This window comes from Botryllus schlosseri, chromosome 3, assembly GCF_051294905.1.
Source record: "Botryllus schlosseri isolate E-star chromosome 3, Bs_hap1, whole genome shotgun sequence".
Classification (NCBI taxonomy): Eukaryota; Metazoa; Chordata; class Ascidiacea; order Stolidobranchia; family Styelidae; genus Botryllus; species Botryllus schlosseri.
Window position 1 is genome coordinate 20,289,380 of NC_137238.1, and position 26,485 is coordinate 20,315,864.

A 26,485-nucleotide genomic window follows, 5' to 3' on the forward strand; every position below is an offset into this window, starting at 1 on the left:
CCGACTCCTGAGTCTTTAAATGTACTGACTCCGACTCCGACTCCGACTCCTGGGTCTTTAAACGTACCGAATCCGACTCCCGACTCCGACTCCGACTCCAGCATTATTACCAATTAACTTCGAAAATTATATGCCACATTTTCGGTTGAATGACTATAACACAACCATTAAACACATGCAAACATATGATTAACGGTGGCGTGCTAAATTTTTTGATTGTGGAACATCTCGAATTATCCACTAAGCAATTAACATGAAAGATAGATTTGCTAAATATCCTTCCTTTATCAAGTTTTTATAACATGGACTCTCTAATATCCTGAAATGTATGAATCATTCAAATATGGCAGATATCAAATCCTGTATAGTAAAAATGTAGATAAAAAATCCAAGTGTAGCTCTTGTGTATGAGTCAGCAACTATAATAAAGAGATTGAATTTATTAAATTTGTCATTGCACACTATCCTGATTACCACGCACACGCACTCTTACTACTAACAAACATTGGTCATAAATGGAATTTAGTTAGGTAGTCAAAGACCATAGCCTATGTCTAGTCTACGTGTACTTAATCAAGTATTCAAGGATTGGGACTTGCAGTCTTTCTTAATCATTTATTCGACCCAAACAGCTAAGCTACACTACAAATATTTTTAATTTTGTCAAGTGGGAAGCATCGTTTGGTCATATTTACATCATTTTTACAAAACCAGCCCATGCATTTGCTCGGTCACAGTATCATGGTAAAATTCCAAAAATTGCATAAATTTTGACTGCATTGCGAAAACGCATATTGCGATTTTCTTCGCCTGTGCGACTGAGTTGTAATTTGCAAGTAATGTCTAATTTGATCTATATCAGGGGTGGGCAACTTTTTCGGCCAAAGGGACACATGAGATTTACGAACCATTGTGCGGGCAACTGGAATGTTGATAACCTTTTTTTAGTCTTCCGATAGGAGCGATCCGAATTAGGTAACATTGCAAACAAGACTTATATTAATACGCTCTAAAATTGATAACAATATGTCATGCAACTGAGCAGTGCCCAATCAGGCCCTGGTCGCGCGAAGCGCGAAATCTTTTTGAAAGATAATGACTGAATTATATCAATAAATATGTTGCTAACATACATTGGGGGTCGCATCTGTATACCACTGGGATTATTCGGCAAGGACATGATTATTCGACGTTTAGACATAGCAAAATCGACGGTATCAGTGAACTTGAACATGCCTCTATCATTTTGTACAAATGTTTTGTCGACGATCTCGCTGCGAGTGCACAAGCGAAGCCGCATGTTGGACGACACGTTTTTTCCTAATTGCGAATATAGTTAGACTCAATTCTGTGAATAATATGTATTTTATGATAATTCTTGGATTATCCACCGATCAAGAATAATCCCCGAATTATCAAAGAAAAACTCAAATAACTCAGCTTCTACTGGTTGGAATTGAGTCAAATTTATTTTGCATCGTCTTTGAAAACAGCGCAACAATTTCATGGGGTTGACAGAAAAATTTGGAAAATTTTTTTTTGCATTTATGGGTAAACTAAAAATTTTCAAACTCTACGAAATCAGCGATTATTAGGGGATATTGGGGCGCTGAAGAAAAATGGCTTCGTAGTAGATGATGTGGTAGTAGGACATATCCTTAATGAGTATTCAGAACAAATTAACATTCAACAAAACATGTCAAATACCTGAATTTTTGGTCGCGCTATACGCTACGCTTCCTACATATGTTTTCACAAATGTAGTGGGTCATTATAATTCATATAAAAAGAATTGTGCGTACTCTTGGATCGCCAGTTTCCCGTTATTCAAAACACTGCCACCACCCTTGCTATGGTTATTTTATAAACAAAATGTTTCGAATTAGGTACCTATTATATCCCGTAGCGCACAGCGTGTGAAAATCGAAGAAGGGGGCACTGTACATCACTTTTGATTGAGAGTGAGTGCCCCTTGTGCATAAAATAAGTTTTGAAGCTTTGTGCACGAAATGAATAACTAAATATACTTGTATTTGAGAGCTACTGACAATAATAATGACTGGTGTATAGCTCCTGGCTCTCTCTCATATCTGTATATCACGTGATCATCGTCTTTCTTCTCGTACCACGTAACTTACCATTTATCAGCACGTGCATCCCAATTACAAGCTAGACTCATATGCGATTTCCTACTGTATATTGCAATATCCATGCATATTCGACCAATATATCTATCTGAGGCAATCTGTCGTTGCATTCACGTTGAAGTTGTCAGATCAAGGACTAACGCAGGGACGTGCGTCTACTACCCTGGGCTAAGTATATCTAACTAGCCACACATTACGTGGGACTCAGGTTGCAACTCTAGCAGGTTATCAGCTGAGGTGGTCAAAGTAGTCAAGAAAGCTACTCAAGTAGAAGTAGAAGTAGCGACGAAAAAATCTACTCAAGTACGAGTAGTAGTACTTCTTCCATAAGCAACCCAAAACTACTTGAAGTAGAAGTAGAATTGACTAACTTTATATCTACTCAAGTAAGTAAGTAGTTGTGAAAACTATCGTAATTCGTTGAGCTTGAGCTTGAACTTGAGCTTGAGAAAATTGAGCTATGCGAGAGGTGCCGAGATTGATTCATATTGATGCATACCAGGAGGTATCCAATTTTCGACAGCATAAGCATTCGTCCGCATGATGGAATGAAAATGATAGTATTGATATTAAAATGCGATACTAATCCTCTGTTTACTCGAACAGCACGTTTAAGAAAATATCATGGTATGGCGCCCTCCCCCATATTAAGGCCTGTAGTTTAGTCGAAGACCAATACAGAGAAGTTGTATTGGATACGGTGTAAACACTTTGCGCGATTAGTAAACGTTAATAAAAAATATGCCGGATCGTAAAAATACCATACTGTGTAGCTTTATTTCCGGAAATTAAAGGCATTACTACACTTGCTTTTATACTTCAACATGCATGTTATCCAGACAAAAGAACTGATATTAATTAGAATTCAAAGTATATGATACTAGGATTTGAAAGTGATATATAAATACTACTTCTAAGAGCGGAGCATGTATTTCATGTCTTTAGTCCAGAAAGTTTCGAAGGCTGACATGCTAAAACAGCTCTAAAACTAAAAATAAGTCAGATTCCACTTTTCCAGATTAGGACACGCCATGGACTGCTAGATTACGATATGATAAGTAAATTCCAGATTGCGAAACTTCAGTTTCAAACGTTATGATGAGCCATAATATTATATATTGCGATGAAATATTTGATATGGCGAAGGGTGACAATGCGGCGTGAACGGAACCACGCAACCCACTACCTAAATTATATTCACATATACTATAATCGTGGACTACTACCGGTCACTCCGCATCCACTGGGCGCGAAGCGCGACAAAAATTCTGGGCTTTACTGAAAATTAAATGTTGATACTCCGTGAAAACAGCCCCGAAATTCCTCAGGCTATCTTTCCGTTTGGAGGATTAAACTACTTCTACTTGACAAACTGAAAATAGCGAAAAGTAAGTAAGTAGATCACAAAACATTACGAAGTAGAAGTAGAAGCAGCGAAAATCAGATCTACTTGAGTAAGTACCAGAAGTAGAGGAAAACTACTTAGGTACTTCGAAAAAGTAGAAGTACTTCGTTGCTGACCACCTATGGTTATCAGACGACCCACCTATCACACCGGGTACATACCAAATTAATTGTAAGCAGATATATGCATCCCATTCTCAGTCGGCTTACTTATAGTTACACAAAGCACGAAGACAAGATCCAATACCATTAATTTCCCTGCATTGCCAATCGCAGATGTGAATTCTGGAGGGCTCGAACCACAGGGATAGAGAGAGAGAGAGAGAGAATTCTTTTATTCGTCAATCATGAAATATAGTGTAGGCAATGTCCACAAACATTCACGTCCAATAGCACACATTTTTTTCTATCTATGTTCTACACGATATAGACTGGGAGACCCCATATGACCAAAGTCTTCTAGGCCGGATTCACCCAAGCATATTTGCAGTATTAATAATAATATTAATCAATTTCTTCTCTCAGTCGAGTAGCACAGCAAAGACTAACGAAATAAAAAAATGTAAATAAAAGACAGCAACACACAGTGGTAATATTATTGTAGCATATAAAATGAAACATGCTTACTTTAATTTAATACGTTTATGCGTTACCATATCTTTTGACTATAAAGCGGACAATACGTAACAAAATAGCACGTAACGATTTAATTGTAGCAACGGGTACGCCTGAATATGTTCAATTATTTTCCAATACAACAGCTCACTCAGCGCTACTGGTAAATCTGATTACGTAGGCTGAGAGGATAAAAAGTTTATAGCGACATATATATGCAATTATAACCTATTTCAATCATGCATTATAAAAAATTTTGGCTCCTAGGGCGACCAGGTCACATAAACTTTGCTGACTATCAAAATCACCCGACGGGGTTATTGGGGGCGAAGCCCTCATGAGTTTGGTTTATCACGCTATGGGTGCACAAGACAATCGTTTTAGGGAGGCTGACGAGGTGCTGTTACGGCCCTCTTTCTTACCCATTGTCTTTATTACAGTCCTTACAATATGCGGCGGGGGACGATGGAGCACGATAATTTTTTAAAGGGGCGTGAATTGGAGGTAAATCGCGCAGAGCGCGAACAAAACTTTCAGTTAACCGCTTCTTCGCGCCACACTTCAGATGCTTTCACGCCCTCCCCCAAGGGAGGCGCGTCCCCAGGTTGAGAACCACTGCTCTAGTGAAATTCTAAAAATCCTATAGTTGAAAAATCGCTTCCCATCATCTTTGCTGCAGTAATTAGGCTCGATGCGTTAGATGTGCTCGCGATTCTCAACGCTCTCATTGTGTATATTCAAGATTTTAATAAACTCTTCATTAAACATGTTGCCGCTATGAAATCACGCTGCGCGCAATAGGCCTACTAGTACAAACGTTAAAATATGCAGGTATAAACTACTGTACTTCAAATTTTCTTTCAAATAATTTGAAATACTTAAGCCTTGTTAACCATGCCTATAATGTCTACGCCATGCCCTATACAAAATGTGTGTGACCACCACGAAGTCACAGTATCACGTCTGAATATAATGTTGTGGCGTCATTTAGACAATGAAAATCGCGTACACCCCTTGCCCCACCACCCGATATTGACACAAGCCGCTACTGGGTAAACTTCGACTTGCACAAACATCAGCATACCCCCCCCCCCCATAGCAGGTGTGTCATATCATTCATATGTATGAGTTGAGGTGAGTGTGTGTCTTGTCTCCATGGAGCCCCTAAAGCTGATTTCGGGAGTCCCCGGTGCTCCTGGGAACACCGGTTAAAAATCATTGGTCTATGTCAGTCTCTGACAAAAAGGGTGATGGTCATGCATTCAAACATACTATGTCCATGGACTGCCAAATTTCCCTGTCATGCTGAGAACATTTTATATAGACGTACCGACCAACTCTACCGCAGACTTTTTCAGATTGGCCGTCTTCGCAGGAGAGTAATCTTCCTCAGAAAATGCAAATGGTTCTAAAATAAAAGACAGCAAAATAGTTAGAGGACTTCAACTTGAACCAAATTCATCATAACCATGCACCCATAACATGTGCATCATATCATTCATATGTATGAGTTGCAGGGCCGTAACTGCCGCACCCCGAACCCCCCGATTGGGGGGGGGGCGATCTCGAAGGGGGCCCAAAATTATTTTGTGAATTATCATGAACTATAGAGTATATTGTGAAAATTTATGCAACTTTAAAAAAAAATATTTGCCCTCCGCCCGATTTCAAGTCGCCGAATATCTTGATTATTGGGTACTCGTAACCCAAGAAAAAATACGCAAGATTTATAGAAATGGGCATATCGGCGTCGGCCATTACCGCGCTACGACGCACCAAGACATATAAAGTTTTAGACCATGTAAAATGCCACTCCAAGAAGTGTGCCAGAGCGATCGGACGCGAGAAAACCTTCGCCGTAAAGGACTGCCCTTATGCTGACCGAAAACTTTTTTATATATACAAAATACATATAGATTTAATTGTCCATATAGGCGCCTAATGGACTGGCACCGGATGTTCCTGTCTTGGCAATCTGAACCTCACCAGACAAATACCACCCCGCATCAGGAAAACATTATATGCCAGTGAAGAAATACCAATCTGCAGTCGTGTGATCCTTCAGTTTAGTACGTTTGGGCGATTCTATATTTTTGATATATCAGAAAGAAGGTGACGAAATAACATCATGTAAGGAAGTAATATCAACGCATGCCCGCCCGAAGACGTTGAATTATTATTTACGGGCTCTGCAGTTTCAAAGACACCTCAGTCAGCTCTACCGGTAAATCTGATTACGAGAGCAGAGAGGAGAAGAAATTGATAGCAATGTATATGCAATTCCCGATCTTATTGACCGAATTTATCACGAATTATCGAAAATTTTCGCGCTTGGCGCTGTCTCACTACACAGTACAGCTATAAGTTCGTGCCAAAGGTGAACAACGTGATGAGGGGGGGTCAGTGTATCACCTTGGGAGCACAAGAATCAAGTTTCCTATTTTTGGGGGGGGCGGGGGGGGCTGACGAAGTGCTGTTTCGTTCCTGCCAACATAGCCTATACACCCGCAGATGTTTAATTATTATTGAGGGGGTCGTACCTTTTCAAACACACCTCACTCAGCTCTACCGGTAAATCAGATTACGTCTGCGGAGAAAGGATAAAAATTGATAGCAATGTATATGCAATACCCGATCATATTTCCCGATTCAGTAACGACTTACAAAAATTTCTCGGGCTTTGCGCGTTTAGGCGAGAAAAGCTGACTCACTAAACGGACACCCAATGTAGCAGATAAGTAGCGGTAAACAGCGAACAACCTGGGTGGTCTGGGGGGCTGAGCTCCCCCCCGCCAGAAGTTCGGTTTATCAACATATGGGGGGCCAAGACCAACGTTTTTGGGGCTGACGAAGTGCTGTTACGGCCCTGATGAGTTGAGTTAGTGTATTGTCTCTTTGAAGCCCGTGGGACTGGCTTAGGGAATCCCTGATTATCCAGGGAACACTGGTTAGGAATCATTAGTTTATGCCATTGTTTCAAGAAAAAGGGTGATATTCATGCATTCAAACATAGGGGAGACGTGGCAACAAATTGGAAAATTATCTCTGGCCCTAAAATGATCAGCCAATAACAGCAGATCTTTTGCTGACTCACCACTTTGATACAAGCTCCACCTATTGTGCATATATACGCGAATATCCGTCTTTTCAGAAAATATTTATGAACGTTCAAAATTTGTTGCTCGAACATATCAACGGTCCCCACCGGATGGTTCCAAAGACACACGCCCCGGGGACCTATGATATATACTCTCAAAAGCTCGAATGTTACAACTTTTTCTTGCTGTGTAATATAATTCAAGCTACAGCAAGAAATGAAATCGAATGTTTGGTCGCAACCGTAAAAAATATAATTAATAATAACTCAAATGTTGCCATAAAATCACGTTTCGATTTAGGCTCGAACTTATCAATTGGAAGGTACGTACATATTGCCCGATATTCGACAATGTGACTTCCAAATACCTCGTTACAGCGATAAAACATCACATGCGAATATTACATAAGAGTTTCTGTGTGTAGGCAGGTTTCAGTTTGTTTGTTTTGGGGGAGATGTGGTACCGATGGATCACTGGGACCGAAAATACTTGAAAAATTCCCCATGATAATTTCATGATTACACTCTGTGAATTTTTCTACAATTACATGCTGACAGAATCTTTCCTCACATGCAAAAAAATTCGACCTGCATGAGTTATGGGGTATGTGACGAATGATTTACGCTTTAGGGGGTGTAAAGTAAATTTGGATCGACATTTGCATTTTTCTATATCACCTTTCAGACTAACAAACCCGCCATACTTTTTGATCTGAAGTATAGGGCGTGTATCAGGGTATATAGGGATGGTGTGAACGTGAGGTTCACGTTCGCGTTCTGTGTGTGAACCTCGGAAATTTAGAGGTTCGCGTTCACAACAGAACCTTGGTAGGTTCTGCACTGTGAACCTTTTTCATATATTACAATTTTCACTTCATTACAACATCGTTGGTTCAAATTTATTGCATTTCAACTGCAGGCCACTCTATGCATGGCGCTATAGGCATAAAAAATCAACACTAAACGAGCATGTACCTTGACAATCTCAAAAGTTTTACTTGGTTTGTTGCGACAGTTTGCTCGAAATATCCAACTTTCCGTTTGTAAATATTTATAGACTCTCTGCTGCGAGCTTGACCCACAATCTCAAAACATCACCATAGAAATAAGCTACGTAGTCAGCGAATGATGCTTATTCAACTAATCAATCTAGCAGGCGTATGGGGTCAATCTTGACTTCATATGTTTACTGGATCGTTAAAACCAAATCGGTGCGATTGAGGTGTTGGCTACCCGTTTCACACTCTGCTCAATATCAATGTAGCAATACTCGGACGCCGAATAGATTTCCCGACCTGTCATACGAAAAAGGTGACTCGAGTCTGACTTGAGTCAAGTCATGACTCGAGTCATCCCAACACTGCTACAAGGCTATATCTGCATCTTCCTTGCCCGACGGCATATGCACATCATGTACTCATGGTATGCATAAACGCAGATCGTGTGTATGTAGGCTATATCATGAGTCGGTGTATATGCCGCAAGAACATCAAGGACAAAAATAAACTACGCCCCTCGCTTCCCTTATATTCCCTGGTAAGTCCTCGTCAAGACTGTTGGCAAAGCGACGGAAGATATTGATTTTATGAGATTATTATATCATTTGATTGCCCCAGTTGATACATTAGGCCAGTGGTTCTCAACCGCCGGTCATTCGCTTTCGATTCATTCGTCTGTGCAGGACCGTATCAGCGGCATCCCAAACCAGACCAATCGGGGAGGAGCCGAGTTTGAAATGGGGCCAAAATTATTTTGATATGGGCCCAAAATTGCAAATGAACATAAATCATATCGTATTTTTTAAAAACTTATTCCAATATTTTTTAAATTCTTTTTGCGCTTTGCGTAACTTAGGGACGGCTGCATTAATCGCGATCGTTTCTTGATCGCAGACCATATAATACGGATCATCAGGGTTTCACGGCATGGTTGATGATCAGAGCCCATTATCGGTGACATTTGATCGGTAAAATTGGATCCACCTCGCAAGCTGGTTAAAAGAGTTGATCGGCAGTAGAAACACCGTCCGAACGTACGCCAGACAATATGTCCGACTGTCAGTGCAGTCCGAGGACACCCCATACATGATGTCCGAGTGTCAACACAGTCCGAGCATACCCCACACATACGCCAGACATGGTGTCCGAGTAGCAACGCAGTACGAACATAACCCAGACATACCCCAGTCGTGGCGAGATAGCGCAGTGGTATAATCCGCGGCTGCCACACCAATGGGTGCGGGTTCGATTCCGACCGAGGTCGACTTCGGAATTCCGATACCTAAGTGTTGGAGGTTTACCTAAGCTCCTCCTCGCCACCTAATCCGATAGGCGGTGTATTACAAAAAGCCTAGAGGTGGGCCGTGCTATAAGTCGGCAGTTACGGAAAATAATGAGCAATATCGGCATGTTGCAAATGACCATGGTAGTCGACAAACACCATGAATGCCACAAACAAACATACCCCAGTCATGATATCCGAGTATCAACATAGTCCGAACATACCCCAAACATGTTGTCCCAGAAGCAACGCAGTTGGTTTAGCTGCGTTATGTGTGTTCGCTATGTAGTTACTAACTTGTGTTTTTATCGTGCAGGCTTGTCTCTAACTCTAAACCGCAGGCGACCACTATTTTCAAACCTAATTTCACGACCAATTTGCCGTATTTGCACATTTCTTCGTTACATCGATTATTACAATACATATAATTTCTACCTCCATCTACGAATCGTCATTTGTCTGGATCGGTCATGGAGTTTGAGTTCAATTCAAAAAGTGGTTTCAATAACTGCCCTAAGTTAGGAGCAGTTACAAATGTGTTCACAAGTACAGGTGAAAACATCCACTCAACTATGGGGTATGGGGTCGAAGCCCCCGGAGGTTTGGCTTATCGTCGTGTGGGGGCCAAGACCAACGTTTTGGTAGTGAGCAGACGAAGTGCTTTTCGGCCTGGATTTTCGGATGGCCGGTATAACGGCTTAAGGTATTTTCGTGCAGCGCATTGAATTCGTATAGTTGTCTGAGTAGCCTGCGCCTCGTGGTAGTGGGCAATGAGCAAGGTAGCACGACAAGGTGCTTGTCCGAAACGCTTGTTCTCTCGATATTGTCGACGAGAAGAATATTATTCGAGTTGGTGTGGTCGAATAAACCCACGGCCTTCGGCGCGAAAAACTGTAAACGACTCTCGGCGGTGGCACGTTGACCTGGACAAGGCAATTTTACCTCGACTCAGCAGACTCACTACCATGAAATCGTATGGATGCCATCATGAAGATAATTAATTACGATCAAACCCCTCTAAATTTCACTCTCTAACACCATATAATTGCAATAAACCTTTGCATACTTTACATTTTGGCTTCATTTCAATTTGTGAAAGTCCACCGGTCCGCCAAACATTTTTTGAAATTTTACCGGTCCGCGACGTGAAAAAGGTTGAGAACCACTGCATTAGGCGACGTTTAAAACGTCAATATGTATTTCAGTATTGTGATGTAATGTTGCCCGAGTCGTCGCTAGGTATCGTGTACATTAATATAGGCTATCATTTCATTGAAGGATAGGTTGGAATTAGCAATATGACGTCCCGTGACGTCATGAGGTTCACGTTCGTGTTCACACAGAACCTTTCAAAAAGGTTCGCGTTCACACGAACTTGAACCTTTTAGAGGTTCACACCATCCCTAGATATAATGGCACATACATTTCGAATCAATACCGTCCTAAAGTGGACTATGTTCAAGTCAATTACAATATTTATGGGGTGGGGGACCTACGGTACCATAGCCAAATCAAGCAAAATAGATGGACCAACTAATCACTTAACAACAGAAACTCGCCTACATATATATAAGCTGTAAATCATAGTTACCTGTGGTGTTTTATCGCTATTACGAGGTATTTGAAAGTCAAAATGTCGATTTGCGGGTAATATGTATGTGGCATTAATTTCGTAATTTAAGCGTAGATCAAAACAAGATTTTACGCCAACATTTGAGTTGATATCATCTATTTTATTCTTGAAGGTCGCAACGATACATATTTCATTGACTTGCTGTAGCTTAGCTTATAGTACACAACAAAACAAGTGAGCAAATTTGAGTTTTTGAGCGTATGTCTCATAGGTCCCATGGTCGTGTGCCTTTGGACCCACCGGGTGGGGACCGATGGCACGTTCGAGCAACAAATTTTAAACGTTTATAAATATTTTTTGAAAAGGCGGATATTCATGTAAATGTCCGCGATAGGTAGAGCTTGTATCGAAGTGTTGAGACAGCAAAAGATCTCCTATTCTCGGCTGAAGATTTCGGGGCCAGAGATAATTTTGCAATTTTTGATCCATCGGTACCACATCTCCCCTATCCATGGTGTTTGTCGACTACCATGGTCATTTACACCAGACCGATATTCTTCTTATTTTCCGTAACTGCCGACTTATAGCACGGCCCACCTCTAGGCTTTTGTAAGACACCGCTGACGCGGATGAGGTGGCGAGGAGGAGCCTAGGTAAACCTCCAACACTCAGGTTGCAGTTGTTGCATGATTAGTTAGCGCAGTTATTTCGCTTGCTCTGGCTATTGTATCATCGGTCCCCAACCTACGAATCGGAAAATCCCATGTAAAGAATGTATTTAATAAAATATTATGTGTCATTATACAGCCGAAGACAAGCCCTACACTTCACAATTAAAATGATTGCTGGTTTGTTCGTGTTTAAGGTTTCAAAGAAAAATGTACGCGTCGATCAAAATTTATTTTACACCCTTCAATTCAGAAAACATCTGTCGGAGACCCTCTAACCCATTTACCGACTCCATACGATCGATGCCATTCTTATCCGTTGCTCTCATCTAAATGCCACTGATGTTTTCTTTTCTGTTGCTCTATAGCAGTGGTTCCCAACCTTTTTGTCTTCATTCCCCACTTCCAATTAATTCCGAGCCTTCACTCCCCACCACGACCGTAAGCGCGCGAAGCGCGAAAACTTTATATAAATCATGTTTGAATTGGTGAATATGACCGGGAATTGCATATATTTTGCTATCAATTTTTTTATCCCCTCTCTGCTCACGAAATCACATTCACCGGTGGAGCTGAGTGAGGTGTGTTGGAAAAGGTAGGATCCCTAAATATGAATTTAACATCTTCGGGCAGACCCGTAGATATATTGACTTCGTTAAATTATGCTATTTCGTGACCTCCAATATCTGCTATGTCAAAAGATATGGAAATCGCCAAAACTAAAAGGCACACCCGATTTCTAATTGGTATTGCCTTACTGGCAAATAATTTTTTCGCTGCGGGATGGCATTTTTCCTGTGGGGTTCAGATCGCCAGGCCGGGAACATTCGGCGCCGGCCATTTAGCCGCCTGTGGATAATTAAACATATATGTATATTGTATACATATCTAAATCTTCGGTCAACACAACGGCATTCCTTCTCGGCCAAGGTCTTCTCGCTGCTGATCGTTCTGGCACACTCCTCGGAGTCCCATGTTACATGGCCTATAACTTCATATGTCTTGGTGCGTTGTGGCGCAGTAATGGCCGACGCCGAAGTCTCCATTTCTATAAATTCTACGTATTTTCGTGGGGGAAGGGTACCCAATAATCAAAATATTAGGCAATATTGAATCGCGCGCCCAGCGCAAAAATTGAATAAGTAACATGAATTCCCCAAAAAATATTCTATAATTCATATTAATTCACGAAATCATTTTGGGCCCCTTCGAGCTCGCCCCCCGCCCCCAATTGGGGGGTTTAGGGTGCGGCAGTTACGGTCCTGTTCGCCACTATCCAACACTTTTGTCATCACAGAACAGCTATTTGCTGGTTTGACTACACAATACACACAACCACACCAGTACGCAAGACAATCGCCTATAACTGCAACGTGAAACTATTGTGAACCGATACCAGTAACGCTCAAAATTTCGTGAAAGCGTTATTTCACGTCAAACTAGTCGTGCTGGATGCGTTTGTGACGCCATCATTGTGTGATGTGACGCCATCCAGAGTTAAAAATGAGGTTTTATGAACATTGAACACCGCGCAATATAATTTTCGATACATACATTCCAGAGCAGTTAACTGGTACTGGTAGCGGTAATTGCGCATGTGTCTACGTGAGTATGAAGACTGTCTGTGGATAATTTTGAGCAAACGCGTCTATTCCCCACCAGAAACCATTGAATTCCCCACCAGTGGGGAATTCCCCACCGTTTGGGAACCACTGCTCTATAGTATAGAGCAGGGGTGGGCAAACTTTTGAGCTCGCGGGCCGCATTCAATATCTGAATCCATTGGCGGGCCGCACTATATAAAATTGGGATTATAAACCGAAACGTAATATTGGTATTTGATTATATAGTGAGGAGAAGGAGATAATATATATGCGTATTTAAAACAATCCAAACGTGGCTTTGATGATATCGTACACGCGTCAGAACAGTGGCGACATTTCATAGGCCGGTCGACCTCAATAACCAATTTGTCAAAACTATAGAGATGAAAGTCGGTTGTCCCAATTTTTAGAACAGGATTGAAATTTAAATCTGTAAGCAGCGATCCGTTCATAGATTTACATATTCCACTTCTGGATCAGTTCCAGGACACACAATACTGACAGCATCATAACTATGTTAGCTTCAAACACACTATGTGTAGATAAAATATAAATACCCTAATTTTGCGCATACAGAGAACGAGTCTACCTAATCGTTTTTTAGAAGCACATCACTGAAATAATTAAAACTGGAGTGGCCAATCTGACATCACACTCGTGATCCGAATTATGTCAATCTCGTTTAGGATTTCTGTGATGTTTAGCAGGTGAAACCTGTCAAACTGCGGGGACCTTGAGATCGGAATGTCGCGCCAGAAATTAAACATAAAAAATGATATAAAAAGTATTTACTTTAGAACAATGGTTCTGAAACTTCCTAAGATACGACCCCCACCCCCTTATGATGGTGTAAGAGTTCGCACCCCCCCCCCCCCCTTATCGTCATATCACAGAACGCAACCAGGATGCTAGCAAATGCTAGCTAACGGATAGGTATATGGCATGGAAGGTTACGACTGCTGTGGATGGTAAATTTTTAAATATGAAATTGACACTGAATATACAGAGCAACAAGTATGAATGGGACATAGATCGCGCGAAGCGCGAAAGATTTTTTCAGGTGAACTCAGCTTCGCGCCCATATTCAGATTCTTTCACCCACCATCCCAAGGGGGTGCGCCCCCAGTTTGAGAACCACTGCCATATAATTATCATGGTGAAATATACTAAGAAAAAGTTCAATCAAGTCCCAGCATTAATTCGATTTTTAGTACGCATTTTAATAATATTTTCAATAAGTTTCGTTAGACTCTCGCGGGCCGCACAGAACGGTGTGGAGGGCCGCATGCGGCCCGGGGGCCGTAGTTTGCCCACCCCTGGTATAGAGTCTATAAAGTGCAAGCCAACGTATTCGCCGACTGTCTGTTGCGGAACCTAGAGGGAACGCATCGTGGTCATTGACTTAGACTCGTGCTGTAGTGCGCCATAGAAACTAAGTAGTCCTATGTAAAATACTCAAGAATATTTCGTTCATAAGTGCAACAACTGGCATGCTATAGCATAGACTTAGGCCATCGAGTGTTTCATTGTAAAGACAACTCTTTTCCCTAGTGTTGATTACAACCATGCTGCATTGAAACCCTTCTTGGACAAATAAGTTGTTGGATTCTGTAAAAGAACATCCACGAGTGCTCGGGTGGCCAGTGGCCAAATTGTTATAAGAACCATCCAGCACTCCTATCCAAATACAGCTTATTTTCACCGAGTGAAAAATACTTGCTGGCAGAAATTTATTTCAAGAGATGATACATCGGTCCCAGAGGCTCCAGTCCGTCGAAGGGACGAGAAACCCGCGTTTTTTGTGGTGTATCGTGAGTCAAACAAAGTGTTAACAATTACGTACAACTATACAAAAATTACGAAACAACTGCACTTGAATTCCCTATTAACTTTATTTGAATTATTCCACTTCAGAAAGAGTAACAATTATTTACGATTTTCATCCACATTCTGCACTGCAATTTTGTTCACAAGTTGAAAAGCACTGGTCCATACCATTGCGTGGCGAGAGGAGACATTCATACATACAAACAAACAATGTCAAAGGACTGTAAAATTTCCCTGACATGCGAAGCACATTTTAAATAGACTTACCGACAAATTCTGCACCAGACTTTTTCAGATTCGACTTATTCGCAGGATAGTTATCATCATCAGACGCAAATGGTCCTTAAATAGAAGACAGCAAAATAGTTGGTAAACTTCAACTTGCAAAAAAACTTCAGCAGAATCATCCATATGAGGTGTATCATATGTATGAGTTGAGTGTGTGACCTGACCTCCATAGTGACATTCATGCATTCAAACATACAGTGTCCACGGACTGTAAAATTTCCCTGCCATGCTAAACGCATTTTAATTTGCGCCAGACAGCGCTCCCATAGAATTTTGCAACGCATCAAAGCGAGTTAAATCAAAACACGATCCACCCTCAAACCTTATTGGGTAAGTACCAGAGGTCATGCTAGTCGAGCAAAAGTAGTAGCTAGGGATGATATGAACGTGAGGTTGACGTTCGCGTTTTGTGTGTCAACCTCAGAAATTTAGAGGTTCACGTTCACAAACGAACCTATGGTAGGTTCTGCACTAAGATCCTTTTTCATAAATTACAATTTTCACGTCCTTATAACAGCTTTGGTTGATATTCTTTGCATTTCAACTTCGCGCCACAGTATACATGGTGCTGCCAGCATTAAAAAACCAACTCCCAATGGGCATACACCGCGCCTTGCCAATCTCCAAAAAATGACTTGGTTTCTTACAAAAGTTTGCTCGAAATATGCAGCTTTCTGTTTGTGCGAGGGGGCGCGCCGTGAGTTGATGAGTGCGCGCAGACTCGTGAAAAATTAAAGGGAACATCGGCTGTGAACTTGATCTGCAATCACACATCATCAAGAACGAAATACACTACATGTAAGTAGTCAGCGAATGATGCTTATTCAACCAATCAATGAATTTGATATCGCTGTGTGATGTAAAAAATCTAGCAGGCGCACGGGGTCAATCTTGATTTTATATGTTTATTGTATCATAAAAACCAAATCCGTGCTATCGGGAGTTGGCTACTGCTGTATAACTTGTTGATGGGCCGATATTGGTAGCAAGTATAGAAACTCCACACTCCACACTCTGCTGAATATCAACGTAGCAATACTCAGGGGCCGAATACATGGTCCGGTCTGGTCTAAACGTGGGGCGTACGCTTATATTCCAGTGGTCGGGAGCCTATATGGCGATAAATGAACTACCGTGGAAGAGACTTTCACAATTTCAAATTACAAACGACGCCATAGCTATCAACGTTCTTGATTGATAACGTAGCTTTGTACTCGCTGTTAAAATGTAGCTATGCGGTCTAACGTTAGATGTTGCTGCCGAATACTTCGAGAATTGAATATAGTCGAATCGGAATCAGTGCGACGATTACATTCGCCTAATATAATTTAATATAAATTCGATAGTATTTACGATGAATTGCACTATTACAGGTAAGGCATCGCCCTGCCGTGCCTCATGCCTTACCTCTCCTTTCACGCTTTATTTTGGAACAATAAATAGGCAGGTTGCATGATTTTGGTAGTAAAAATGTTCAAAATCTAGTAGACAGGTGGGGCGCTACCTCACTTGCCTACCATGAACCCAAGTCAATGAGACATCACACGTTACAGTGGCTATGTATACCGCTGCATAGTACCATGTTTTGCTCCACCTATGAATCATGGGTCCTCGCATTTAAGATTAGCATAAAGACGACCATACAATCTCGTATGACTGAAGAAAGTCTCAAATTCTGTATTATCAACCAGATCAATTAATTATATCAACCAGACTACAAAGTCATCAGGAATTCCACGCAACACCAAAAAACGCATCAACTGTAAAACCGTGTAAAAAGTTGATTCATACGTTTACTGTTGTCTAGGTTTGTTGGAAATCTAAATGGTAATTGTCTCAAGCTTGGAAAAATATCACAGGCCCCTCAGTGCAGTAGCCTACAATTAAATATGTAACTTGCAAAAGATCTATGTAATTCAAGTTTTGCATACTCATTACTTAAATAAAGACAACCAGCATGATTAGTACGAGTTTTTACATAGAAAATAAGGTGCAAGCGGCGAATCCCATGTAGTGTTTCGAAGTTGCGCTACCTTGACGTCACGATTTTTCATCGGTGACGTAGTAGTTGATTGACACGTATGGCTCTGTGGGAGTTGAATGGAAAATATAGGGTCAGTATGGCTCTTCGGACGAAAAAGGTTCCCGACGACTGTAATATTCCCTTTCGAGTCCTCGTCGAAATCGTTGGCAAAGCGACGGAAGATATTGATTTGTATGGCATTATTATAGCATTTGATTGCGCCAGTTGATGCATTTGACGACGTTTAAAACATCAATATGTACTTCAGCATCGTGGCATTATGTGACCTGAGTCGTCGCTAGGTATAGTGTATATCAGGGGTCGGCAACCTTTTGCTAGTCACGGGTCAGAAATCGAGCCTACAACTCTTTGACGGGTCGGAATTTTCATTATCGCTGTAATTCACACTCACTACAGAATGAAACGCTATACATTGATGCAGCCTCAATCATGCCAATCACTAAAAGAGAAAAATATATGTGTTCACCTATAACAACATATAGCATTATTGTTACACTTGATGCTGCATTCTGTGTGAAAGTTTTTTACACATCTGGTAACCAGTCAGATGTAGCAAAAATCACAACACTTTCTAAATGGGCGTCAGAAATGCGTGATTTTAGCTTGCTCTTCGTGAAGTTCATTGTTGAAAACACATGTTCATTTGTGTAGGCCTACGTGCTACCATACATCGTTGCTATTTATTTTGCATTATTGTTCAAGCTAGGAATTATGTCCCTTTCAAGATGGTACTTTTAGTAAAAGTTAAGCAGCGATATGCTCCTGATATGAAATTTTGTCTTCTAATTGTCATAGCATTGTACTTCAATAAATTTCGTTTTAAATTTTCTGGGAGCATGGTACTAGCCTTAATTTAATATGTAAAAAAAAAATCTCCGAAAATAACGACAGGAAAATACACTAATCAAATTTCCTATCACAGTGACAAATACAGTATTGCAACCAGGTTTGCTCTCCTGTAGTAAAGGAAAGTGAGCATAATTTCCTGTGTCCAGTTGACATTCCTTCACTCACAGTTTCGTTTCAAATGCAAGTATGTTCTGAAACATGAACCTGCTTATTTAGTGCACTGGCTAGTCATCGGCCTGATGTACATAACGTGGTGCATGGCACACCCCAACAAAGTGGTACACTATTTTTGCAAACTTTCGGGTGTATTATACCACCGTTTCCGGATCAAAAGTAGGCCTACTGGTCAAGTCTACTAGTCTACTTTACAGACCATCTCGTACTTTATAAGATACTACACACAAGTTCTATGGCGCAGCGATAGACCAGTACGATGACTTACTAACATCGTAATAATGCCACAGTAGTTCCAAACAACGCCAACACTCAGACACCGCGGTTTGAAATTGAATATGAAAAGGTGGGCGGTATTCTTGTGACGTGAAGACTAATTATTACGTTGCAGGCCGGATCCGGCCCGCGGGCGGTAGGTTGCCGACCCTTGGTGAACATTATTATATATAGGGTATCACGTCACTGAAATGTGGGGATCGAATTAGAAATATTAATTCATGTAAGTAGTGTAGTATAAGCAGAGGTGGTCAAAGTAGTCAAGAAAGCTACTCAAGTAGAAGTAGAAGTAGCGACGAAAATATCTACTCAGGTACAAGTAGAAGTACTTATTTCATAAGCAACCGGAAACTACTTGAAGTAGAAGTAGAATTGACTGACTTTAAAAGTACTCAAGTAAGTAAGTAGTTGTTAAAACGATCCTGATTGGATTGATTATAAAAAGGTGCAAATTGAGCTATGGGATAGGTGACGAGCTTGATTCATATTGATGCATACCAGCAGGTATCCAATTTTCGATAGCATAAGCGTTCGTCCACATCATGGGATGAAAATGATAGTATTGATAAGGAAATGCGATGATAATCCTCCGTTTTCTCGAACAACACGTTTTGGAAAATAGCATGGTATGGCGCCATGCCCCATATTATAAGGCCCGTAGTTTAGTCGAAGAGCAATAAGTAGAAGTTGTATAGGATACTTTGCGCGATTAGTAAACGTTAATAAAAAATATGGTGAACCGTAAAAATGCCATATTGTGTAGCTTTATTTCCAGAAATTTAAGGCATTACTGCACTTGCTTGTATACTTCAACATGTATGTTATTCGGACAAAAGAAGTGATATTAATTATAACTCAAAGTATATGATACTGGGAATTGGTGAAATATAAATACTACTTCTAAAAGCAGAATATGTATTTCATGTTTTTAGTCCAGAAAGTTTCAACGGTGGTATATTAAAACAGCTCTAAATCAAAACAAAAAAAGTCAAAGTCCACTTTTCCAGATTAGGACACGCCATGGACATATATGTTAGATTACGATATGACAAGAAAATGCTAGATTGCGAAACATCAGTTTCAAACGTTATGATGAGCCATACCGTGATGAATTATTTCATATGGGCGAAGGGCGACAATGTGGTGTGAACGGAACCACGCCAACCCTCCACCTAACTAAATTACATTCACCAATACTTTCGTGAAATCATACTGGTCACACCGTATCCACTGCGCGCGAAGCGCGACGAAAATTCTGTGCTTTACTAAACTTTTATGAAAATTAAATGTTAATACTCCGTGAAAACAGCTCCGAAATTCCTCAGGCTATCTTCCTGATTGGAAGATTGAACTACTTCTACTTGACAAACGGAAAATAGCGAGAAGTAAGTAAGTAGATCTCAAAATATTAAGAAGTAGAAGTAGAAGTAGCGAAAATCAGATCTACTTGAGTAAGTACCAGAAGTAGATGAAAACTACTTGAGTACTTCGAAAAAGTAGAAGTACTTCGTTACTGACCACCTCTGAGTATAAGTAGACCGGTGGTGATTCGCCATTGTGTCTTATGGGTGGGGTGACATGCTAAGTGTTAACGCTAAAGTCGGGGGTGGCTGGCAAACGCTTCGGGTATCGGCGGGCTGGCATGATAGCGTCAAAGAGATAGGGATCGTTCATGACGTAACCACGTGGTCGGAAACCTGTGGCTCGTGGGCCATATATGGGTATATCGGTACAGGATATGGCTCTTTGGCGTATTTTTAATTTTGTACTTACTTTTATCAGCATTGAAGCAACTTGTTACCAAATCCTAATTACAAACCACGCTTCGCTATTCACGTTCTACACTACATTGATAAGTAATCTTTCTAATACTGTCGTAAAAATGTGATCGTGTAGTGCAACGTTCATGTTGCCGCCGAATTGAGAAGTCGATCAATATTTAGATTTTCGGAATAATCGCCACAGTTACATCAGAATATTACCAATTATTATAAATTATGAGCTATGAACGATGAATTGTGCTATAAGAAGATGGTTAGTAGCCTACCAGTTTGTACGCGCCGCGAGGAAGGAGTAATCCCATGTAGTGAGTTCGAATTTGTACTACAATAGATTGAGGTGTATGGCTCTTTGGAAGTTAAAATCGAATAATAGGGCTAACATGACTCTTCAGACGAAAAAGGTTCCCGACCACTGGCAACCCTTACAGGTATAGGCGGGGTGACATGCTAACGTTTCAGGCGTAGGCTGCGGAGATGGACTAACGTCACAGGTATATCTGTGATGGAATCCTAACGTTTCCGGAATAGACGTTGCCGACATGGTGGAGTAGTATATGTATCAAGTATTGAATATAGTCACGTGATTAGTTATTACTAGGGCAAGTTTTTGCTGCACCAAAATCGCGAGAAAGTTGCACTCAATTTTGACAAAAGTTGCAGTAAAAAGTTGCATCAATATTTTGTTGATTTAGTAGGGTATGCGATGCTCGAAAGGCTCCTAGTTCCTGAAGAGCTGTCAAATTTGTTACTTTGCCATTTCACTGACATTCAAAATTACATTTTTTGCCGTTATACAGTAAGAAAATTACGCAATGCGGGGATAATTTTTACCCAAACAGTCAAACATCATAGCGATAACCCCTCCCCCTAAAACAAGTCAAACAATTCCCCCTAAACCCCCTAGGTCTGCAAACTTGACCCAAGGCGTTGCAGAAACACTCTTGACGAGTTTAACAAAATCAATAGCCTGAATTAAGTGGTCTAGGGAAAATATTAATTTCGGCGGTCTCGCCTGTGCGTTTGTGAAATTGGAAATTATCTTAAATTGATAAAGCGAAATATTTACATATTGTTCGGATACGGTTGTGCTTGAATTTCTTGCTTGTGAGCCATTGTGTCGGAGAAAACAGTGGGATGCAGCTAACCCATCATATAGCTCTTTGCTATGCAAATTAATGAGAATAGAAACATACTAAGAATAGTTTATAACATGTTTTTAAATCCCTCCTTTACATTTTTATGCGATATTTGATTAAAGTTGCAGTAAAATTTGGTATGAAAAAAATTTGGTCTGAAATCCCTCCAAACAGCTTGAAACATCATAGTACATAGGCTCTGAGTATCTAGGAAACCGTTGGAAGCTGTAAAAAAAGTTGCAAAAACTTTCCCTAGTGATTTGCGTTGCTACATATACATAATACGTTACGAGAACACGTTGAACATTACGCGATTCAATATGTGAAATGTCACCAAAGGCACTTACAAGCACTGTTCCCTCTACGCTTCGCACGTGCGCAATTGCGCAGTGCTCACACCATCTCTGCGCTCAGAAAATCTAAGCTGCGCAGGAAAAAGCAGAAGTGATGACCTGTTTAGTCGTTACGCACTGCTGTCCAAGGAACCACACAGTGAGTTGGTGAGTGCGCGCAGACTCGTGAAAAATTAGAGGGAGCATTGCTTACAACGAGTACTTTGGTATGACGTATGGATATCGAGATGAACGCCAGGCACCACAAGCGATCCGCCAGCATTACGCTGAAACCTCGAGATTACGGACTCAAGGTAAAGTTTAACTCATGCAATTTCTAATCTCTGTTGTTTTGTGCAGGCCGAAGAGCCATCATGATGATTGATATTTTTACATGAATGAGATGATAGTATATGCTTAGAAAATGCATCAATACCGACTCCTCAACATTCTTCCGAATACATAGTGAACCAACGCCTTTTACTCAAGATCAGCTAAACAACGAAGGTCTTGACTTGTGTTGTGACGACAAAGAAGAAACTATGGGGTTAACGTGGAAGTGATGTTCATGAACGTTCTTGGATCAAGGATAAGCATGAGCCTAAAAGTACAATATCATTGCGTGCATCCGAAAAAACGGAAAATATGAGTAATGAACGAGGTGGAAGGTTTCTCCTATAAATCAAATAAATGGAAGAGATATATCCAAAGCGTTGGGATCATCACATCCTGGCTGATTACTGCCAGCGGCCTATTGCTAATCTGTCCCCCTCAAAATCCTACAAGAAAATTTTCCTGCAGATGACATCGAGCTAATTTGAGTTAATGCATCTGAGAACTTCACGAATGCACATCCCGATATTGATTTAGTTTTACGAGAAGATTTGAACACTCACGGGTTAACAAAAATATTGCTAGCTTGTTTATTTCGTCCGTATTTACAAATTGTCGTCTTTTTGTAGGTTCAGGCATATTTGGCTTGTTGTTACCGAATTACTGCTTTTTGTTGTTAACTTCCAGCACATTTATCGGTATAGGAAGCTTATTGTCACACATTCAATATATGGGGGGAATCCGATGAAAATACGAATAATTTTATGCAGGGCAGTTTCGTTCAGGCGATCTCACAGTCTCGTGGTTTCAGTACATACGGACCTACTAAAACATTTAATATAGGCTGTAAGGATAAAATGTAACCAACCTAGTTTGAAAAAAAAATGAAAAAATAAAAATAAAAACGTCCAAATTCGGTGATATCCTGAAAATTATAGTCAAACTGCAGAAACCAATGCCATTTTCGAGCTCAGCGCCCCCGATTTACCCAAAAATCGCTCTCACCTACTATGATGAAATGTTATTGTTCCTACCGGAAGTAGTTATTTAAGCATAACTGTAATAAGAAGAAGTGAATGGCATTAGTTTTACTTGACTAGCAATGCTTTTTCTCTGGCCATCGCTGTAAGCAAGTCACATCTACATGACACATGTTATGGAAATCGGCTAGAACTGAGTTCACAGTAAGCTTACAATCACATTTACCACGGAATGAGCTGGATAATACAGAAAAGATAACTCACCAAGGAAAAATTCATTTTGAAGTACTTCTTTGGCAGTTGGTCTGGATCCACCATCCTTTTTCAGCATATTCTTGAGTAATGTGACTAGTTGACTCTTTTTCATTGACTTTATTGTTCGTATTTTGGTCAGATTAGTTCTTTTGTTCATTTTAATATTGCCAACCCAAAGACAAGGATCGTCCCCAAAGGGATGTTTTCCACCCGAGAAAATGAAGTAGATGTTTATGCCGAGTGGAAATATATCAGAACTATAATGATATGTAGCATTAGGTTGATATGTCTCGGGCGCTTTGAATCCATTCGTTCCCGCAAGTATATGGGTGACTGTTGTTGCAGTCTTTCCTATGTCAACAGTTCTGCTCAAACCCATATCTGTTACTTTTATCTTCTCCCCGCACCTCGATATAAGAATGTTCCAGGGCTTTAGATCACGGTGGACTATATGCTTCTCATGTAAATAGACAACAGCTGTGACTAGTTGTTTCGAGAAATTAAAAGATTTTTGTAAATCGGATGGTAAACACTCATTATTTTTAATGTAGTCTGACAAGTTCCAGGGACAGAGTTCCATTGCAATGAAAATTTGTGGTATGATACCCGGAAAATCCCCAACTTCCAATACTTTGACAATGTTTTCGTGGTCTAGATTGGGAAAAAATTTTGCTTCTCTCTCATTTTGCCCATTTTTGTCCATTATCTTGATCGCTAGATCTATATTTCTCTTGTAGCATCTTCCTTTGTATACTTTGGTGTCTCCTCCAATACGTTCAGATGATGTGGTAATTGACTTCGACTTCCCGAATCTGCCTTGAATAGAAAAGTATTTCGTATTGAACATTAAATAATTGATTTTGTTCATGACCTACAATAATTCTTGAGGATCCATATATTCACTGTGACTAAACTGGGGGGGTAACCACAAGGTGAAGCATATCAATTTGTAAATTGTCAGCAATATTGAATGCCATGCATGGTATAGTAAGGAAGCAATGTAATCTTGATCAAACTAATACCGAATCTCAGCAGTGCAGTGGTAGCAACATTCATTTTCAATAAAATAATTTGAAAACTATATACTATCCGAACCATTTAGCGACATCAAACATTGGAAGCATAACATATTGGATAAATAATAATGATCATCTTATTAAGATAAGTTCAGTCTTTCAGTAATTTCATCATTTTAAAACACCACAAGGTTTCTGTGCAATGAGAAGATAAAGGCCGAAACGACTTGGAAAAGACTTTAAATCGTGACTGTTAAACTCATCTTGTTTCGCGATTCAGATTTAAAAATTTTTGTTCGCTCGCAGGACGGACCAGTCAGATGATTCTAGGCTAATGTTACTCCTAAATCGCAGCTCGCAAGTCTCAACCTGATTTGAAATTTTGGAAGAATGCTTAGTGAAGCATTTTGTAATGCTGAAGTTGATTTCAGTTTAAACAGATTAATATTATTAATATTGTTGATGTTGTTGTTGTTGTTGTTGTTGTTGTTGTTGTTGTTGTTGTTGTTCAAAGTAAGCTATCCTTCCGTGTCAATATCATTATTCCTCACTGACTGATACGGCTTCGTCGATGGTAATATCATTCCCTGGAAGAAGAATTTTCTCATATGAATAGGCATGGGCATTTGGGCATATTGCCTTGGCGTGTGATGGTCCACCACTGTCAAGATCGAAGCCCTTTTAAAATGACTTCGCGCTCCCCAAAAGACCGAACTTTACGAGGAGCTAGTTTTTTCAGCTGGCATGTGGTTTTGGAAATCCTCTTAAAAGAGCACGTATTGTAACCCTAAGGTCTAAGCATAAGGACCGTGTCTAGCTAACCCCAATATCGTTTTTAGTCCAGGGGTGGCCAAACTGCGGCAGTATAAGAAATATTATGCGGGGCTGGCTACACCTAATCCGATTAGCATCTGTTTGAGGTCGTCAGTATGCAAATTATCGCATTCACGAATTAACTCCTTAAGAGAGGTTCGAAATTATTCTTAAGAATTTCTACGCGCCACACGCGGTTCAATGCGAGTTCATTTTCGATTTTGATATGATAGTGTGAATCTGATCACAGTGTCTGGTAAGTGGTAATGGATGAAAATTTGATAATAATAGTAATATTTGAAACTATACTAATATTACAGAAGAAATTGACTCTGGCTATTCATAACATGAATATTGACGATTTCGGTGCGCAGATTAAAACGATATGGGTAGTAAATAAATTACTAGTGAGCAGACATGGGGTAATCGCGATTAGTAATCGTAATCGATTACAACGATTACAGCATTTTCAAGTAATCATAATCGTAATCGATTACATTCGAAAAAATTCCGAAGTAATCGTAATCGTAATCGTAATCGACTACTTCCCATATCTAATCGATTTCATTGTGAAAGAGCGATTACTTTTTATTCGTGCAAGGACTATGACACAAACTTAACATTCGCGAACAAGGAGAAGATATTATACCTGGTTAATGATAGCACAAACGTCTGATTTACAAACACCACTGCTCATTATTACGTCAGAAATATTAGCTTCGCTCATGATTGCGTAAGAAGTATCCACAAATTGTATGTAAATAGATATTCGACGTACATTGTCGTGTGATTGTAAGAACACCTACCGTACGATATATCAGGTTATCGCAACACTCCAGACGCCACTACCTCGCAGCAGAATAATAATCACCATTCTGCCTAGTTGCAAATGGTAACTTATGTATTGATGTTTGGTTAAAGGTTATGCTTATAGTTAAACGCAATTTGTCTGTTGGTGTTTGGCGAGCAGCAGGCCTATATGCAGTACGTACC

The 26,485-nt window shown here is 40.3% G+C and overlaps 1 protein-coding gene and 1 long non-coding RNA gene across 2 annotated transcripts in view; one reads left to right on the plus strand and one right to left on the minus strand.

Moving 5' to 3' along the window:
- Positions 1-11,628: 11,628 nt before the first annotated feature.
- Positions 11,629-26,485, plus strand: part of LOC145436055 (uncharacterized) — a 307,559-nt gene continuing 292,702 nt past the window's right edge. Inside the window, exon 1 of the long non-coding RNA XR_013914152.1 lies at positions 11,629-11,750. This is a non-coding gene — a long non-coding RNA (uncharacterized LOC145436055). The remainder of the gene's footprint in view (positions 11,751-26,485) is intronic.
- Positions 15,408-24,712, minus strand: LOC145435304 (serine/threonine-protein kinase/endoribonuclease IRE2-like). Its single transcript, XM_080312605.1, has 2 exons — positions 23,673-24,712; positions 15,408-15,557 (listed from the first exon to the last, which is right to left on the minus strand). Exons 1-2 carry the CDS (start codon positions 24,529-24,531, stop codon positions 15,469-15,471), a joined length of 948 nt encoding a protein of 315 aa, XP_080168731.1. The 5' UTR covers positions 24,532-24,712; the 3' UTR covers positions 15,408-15,468.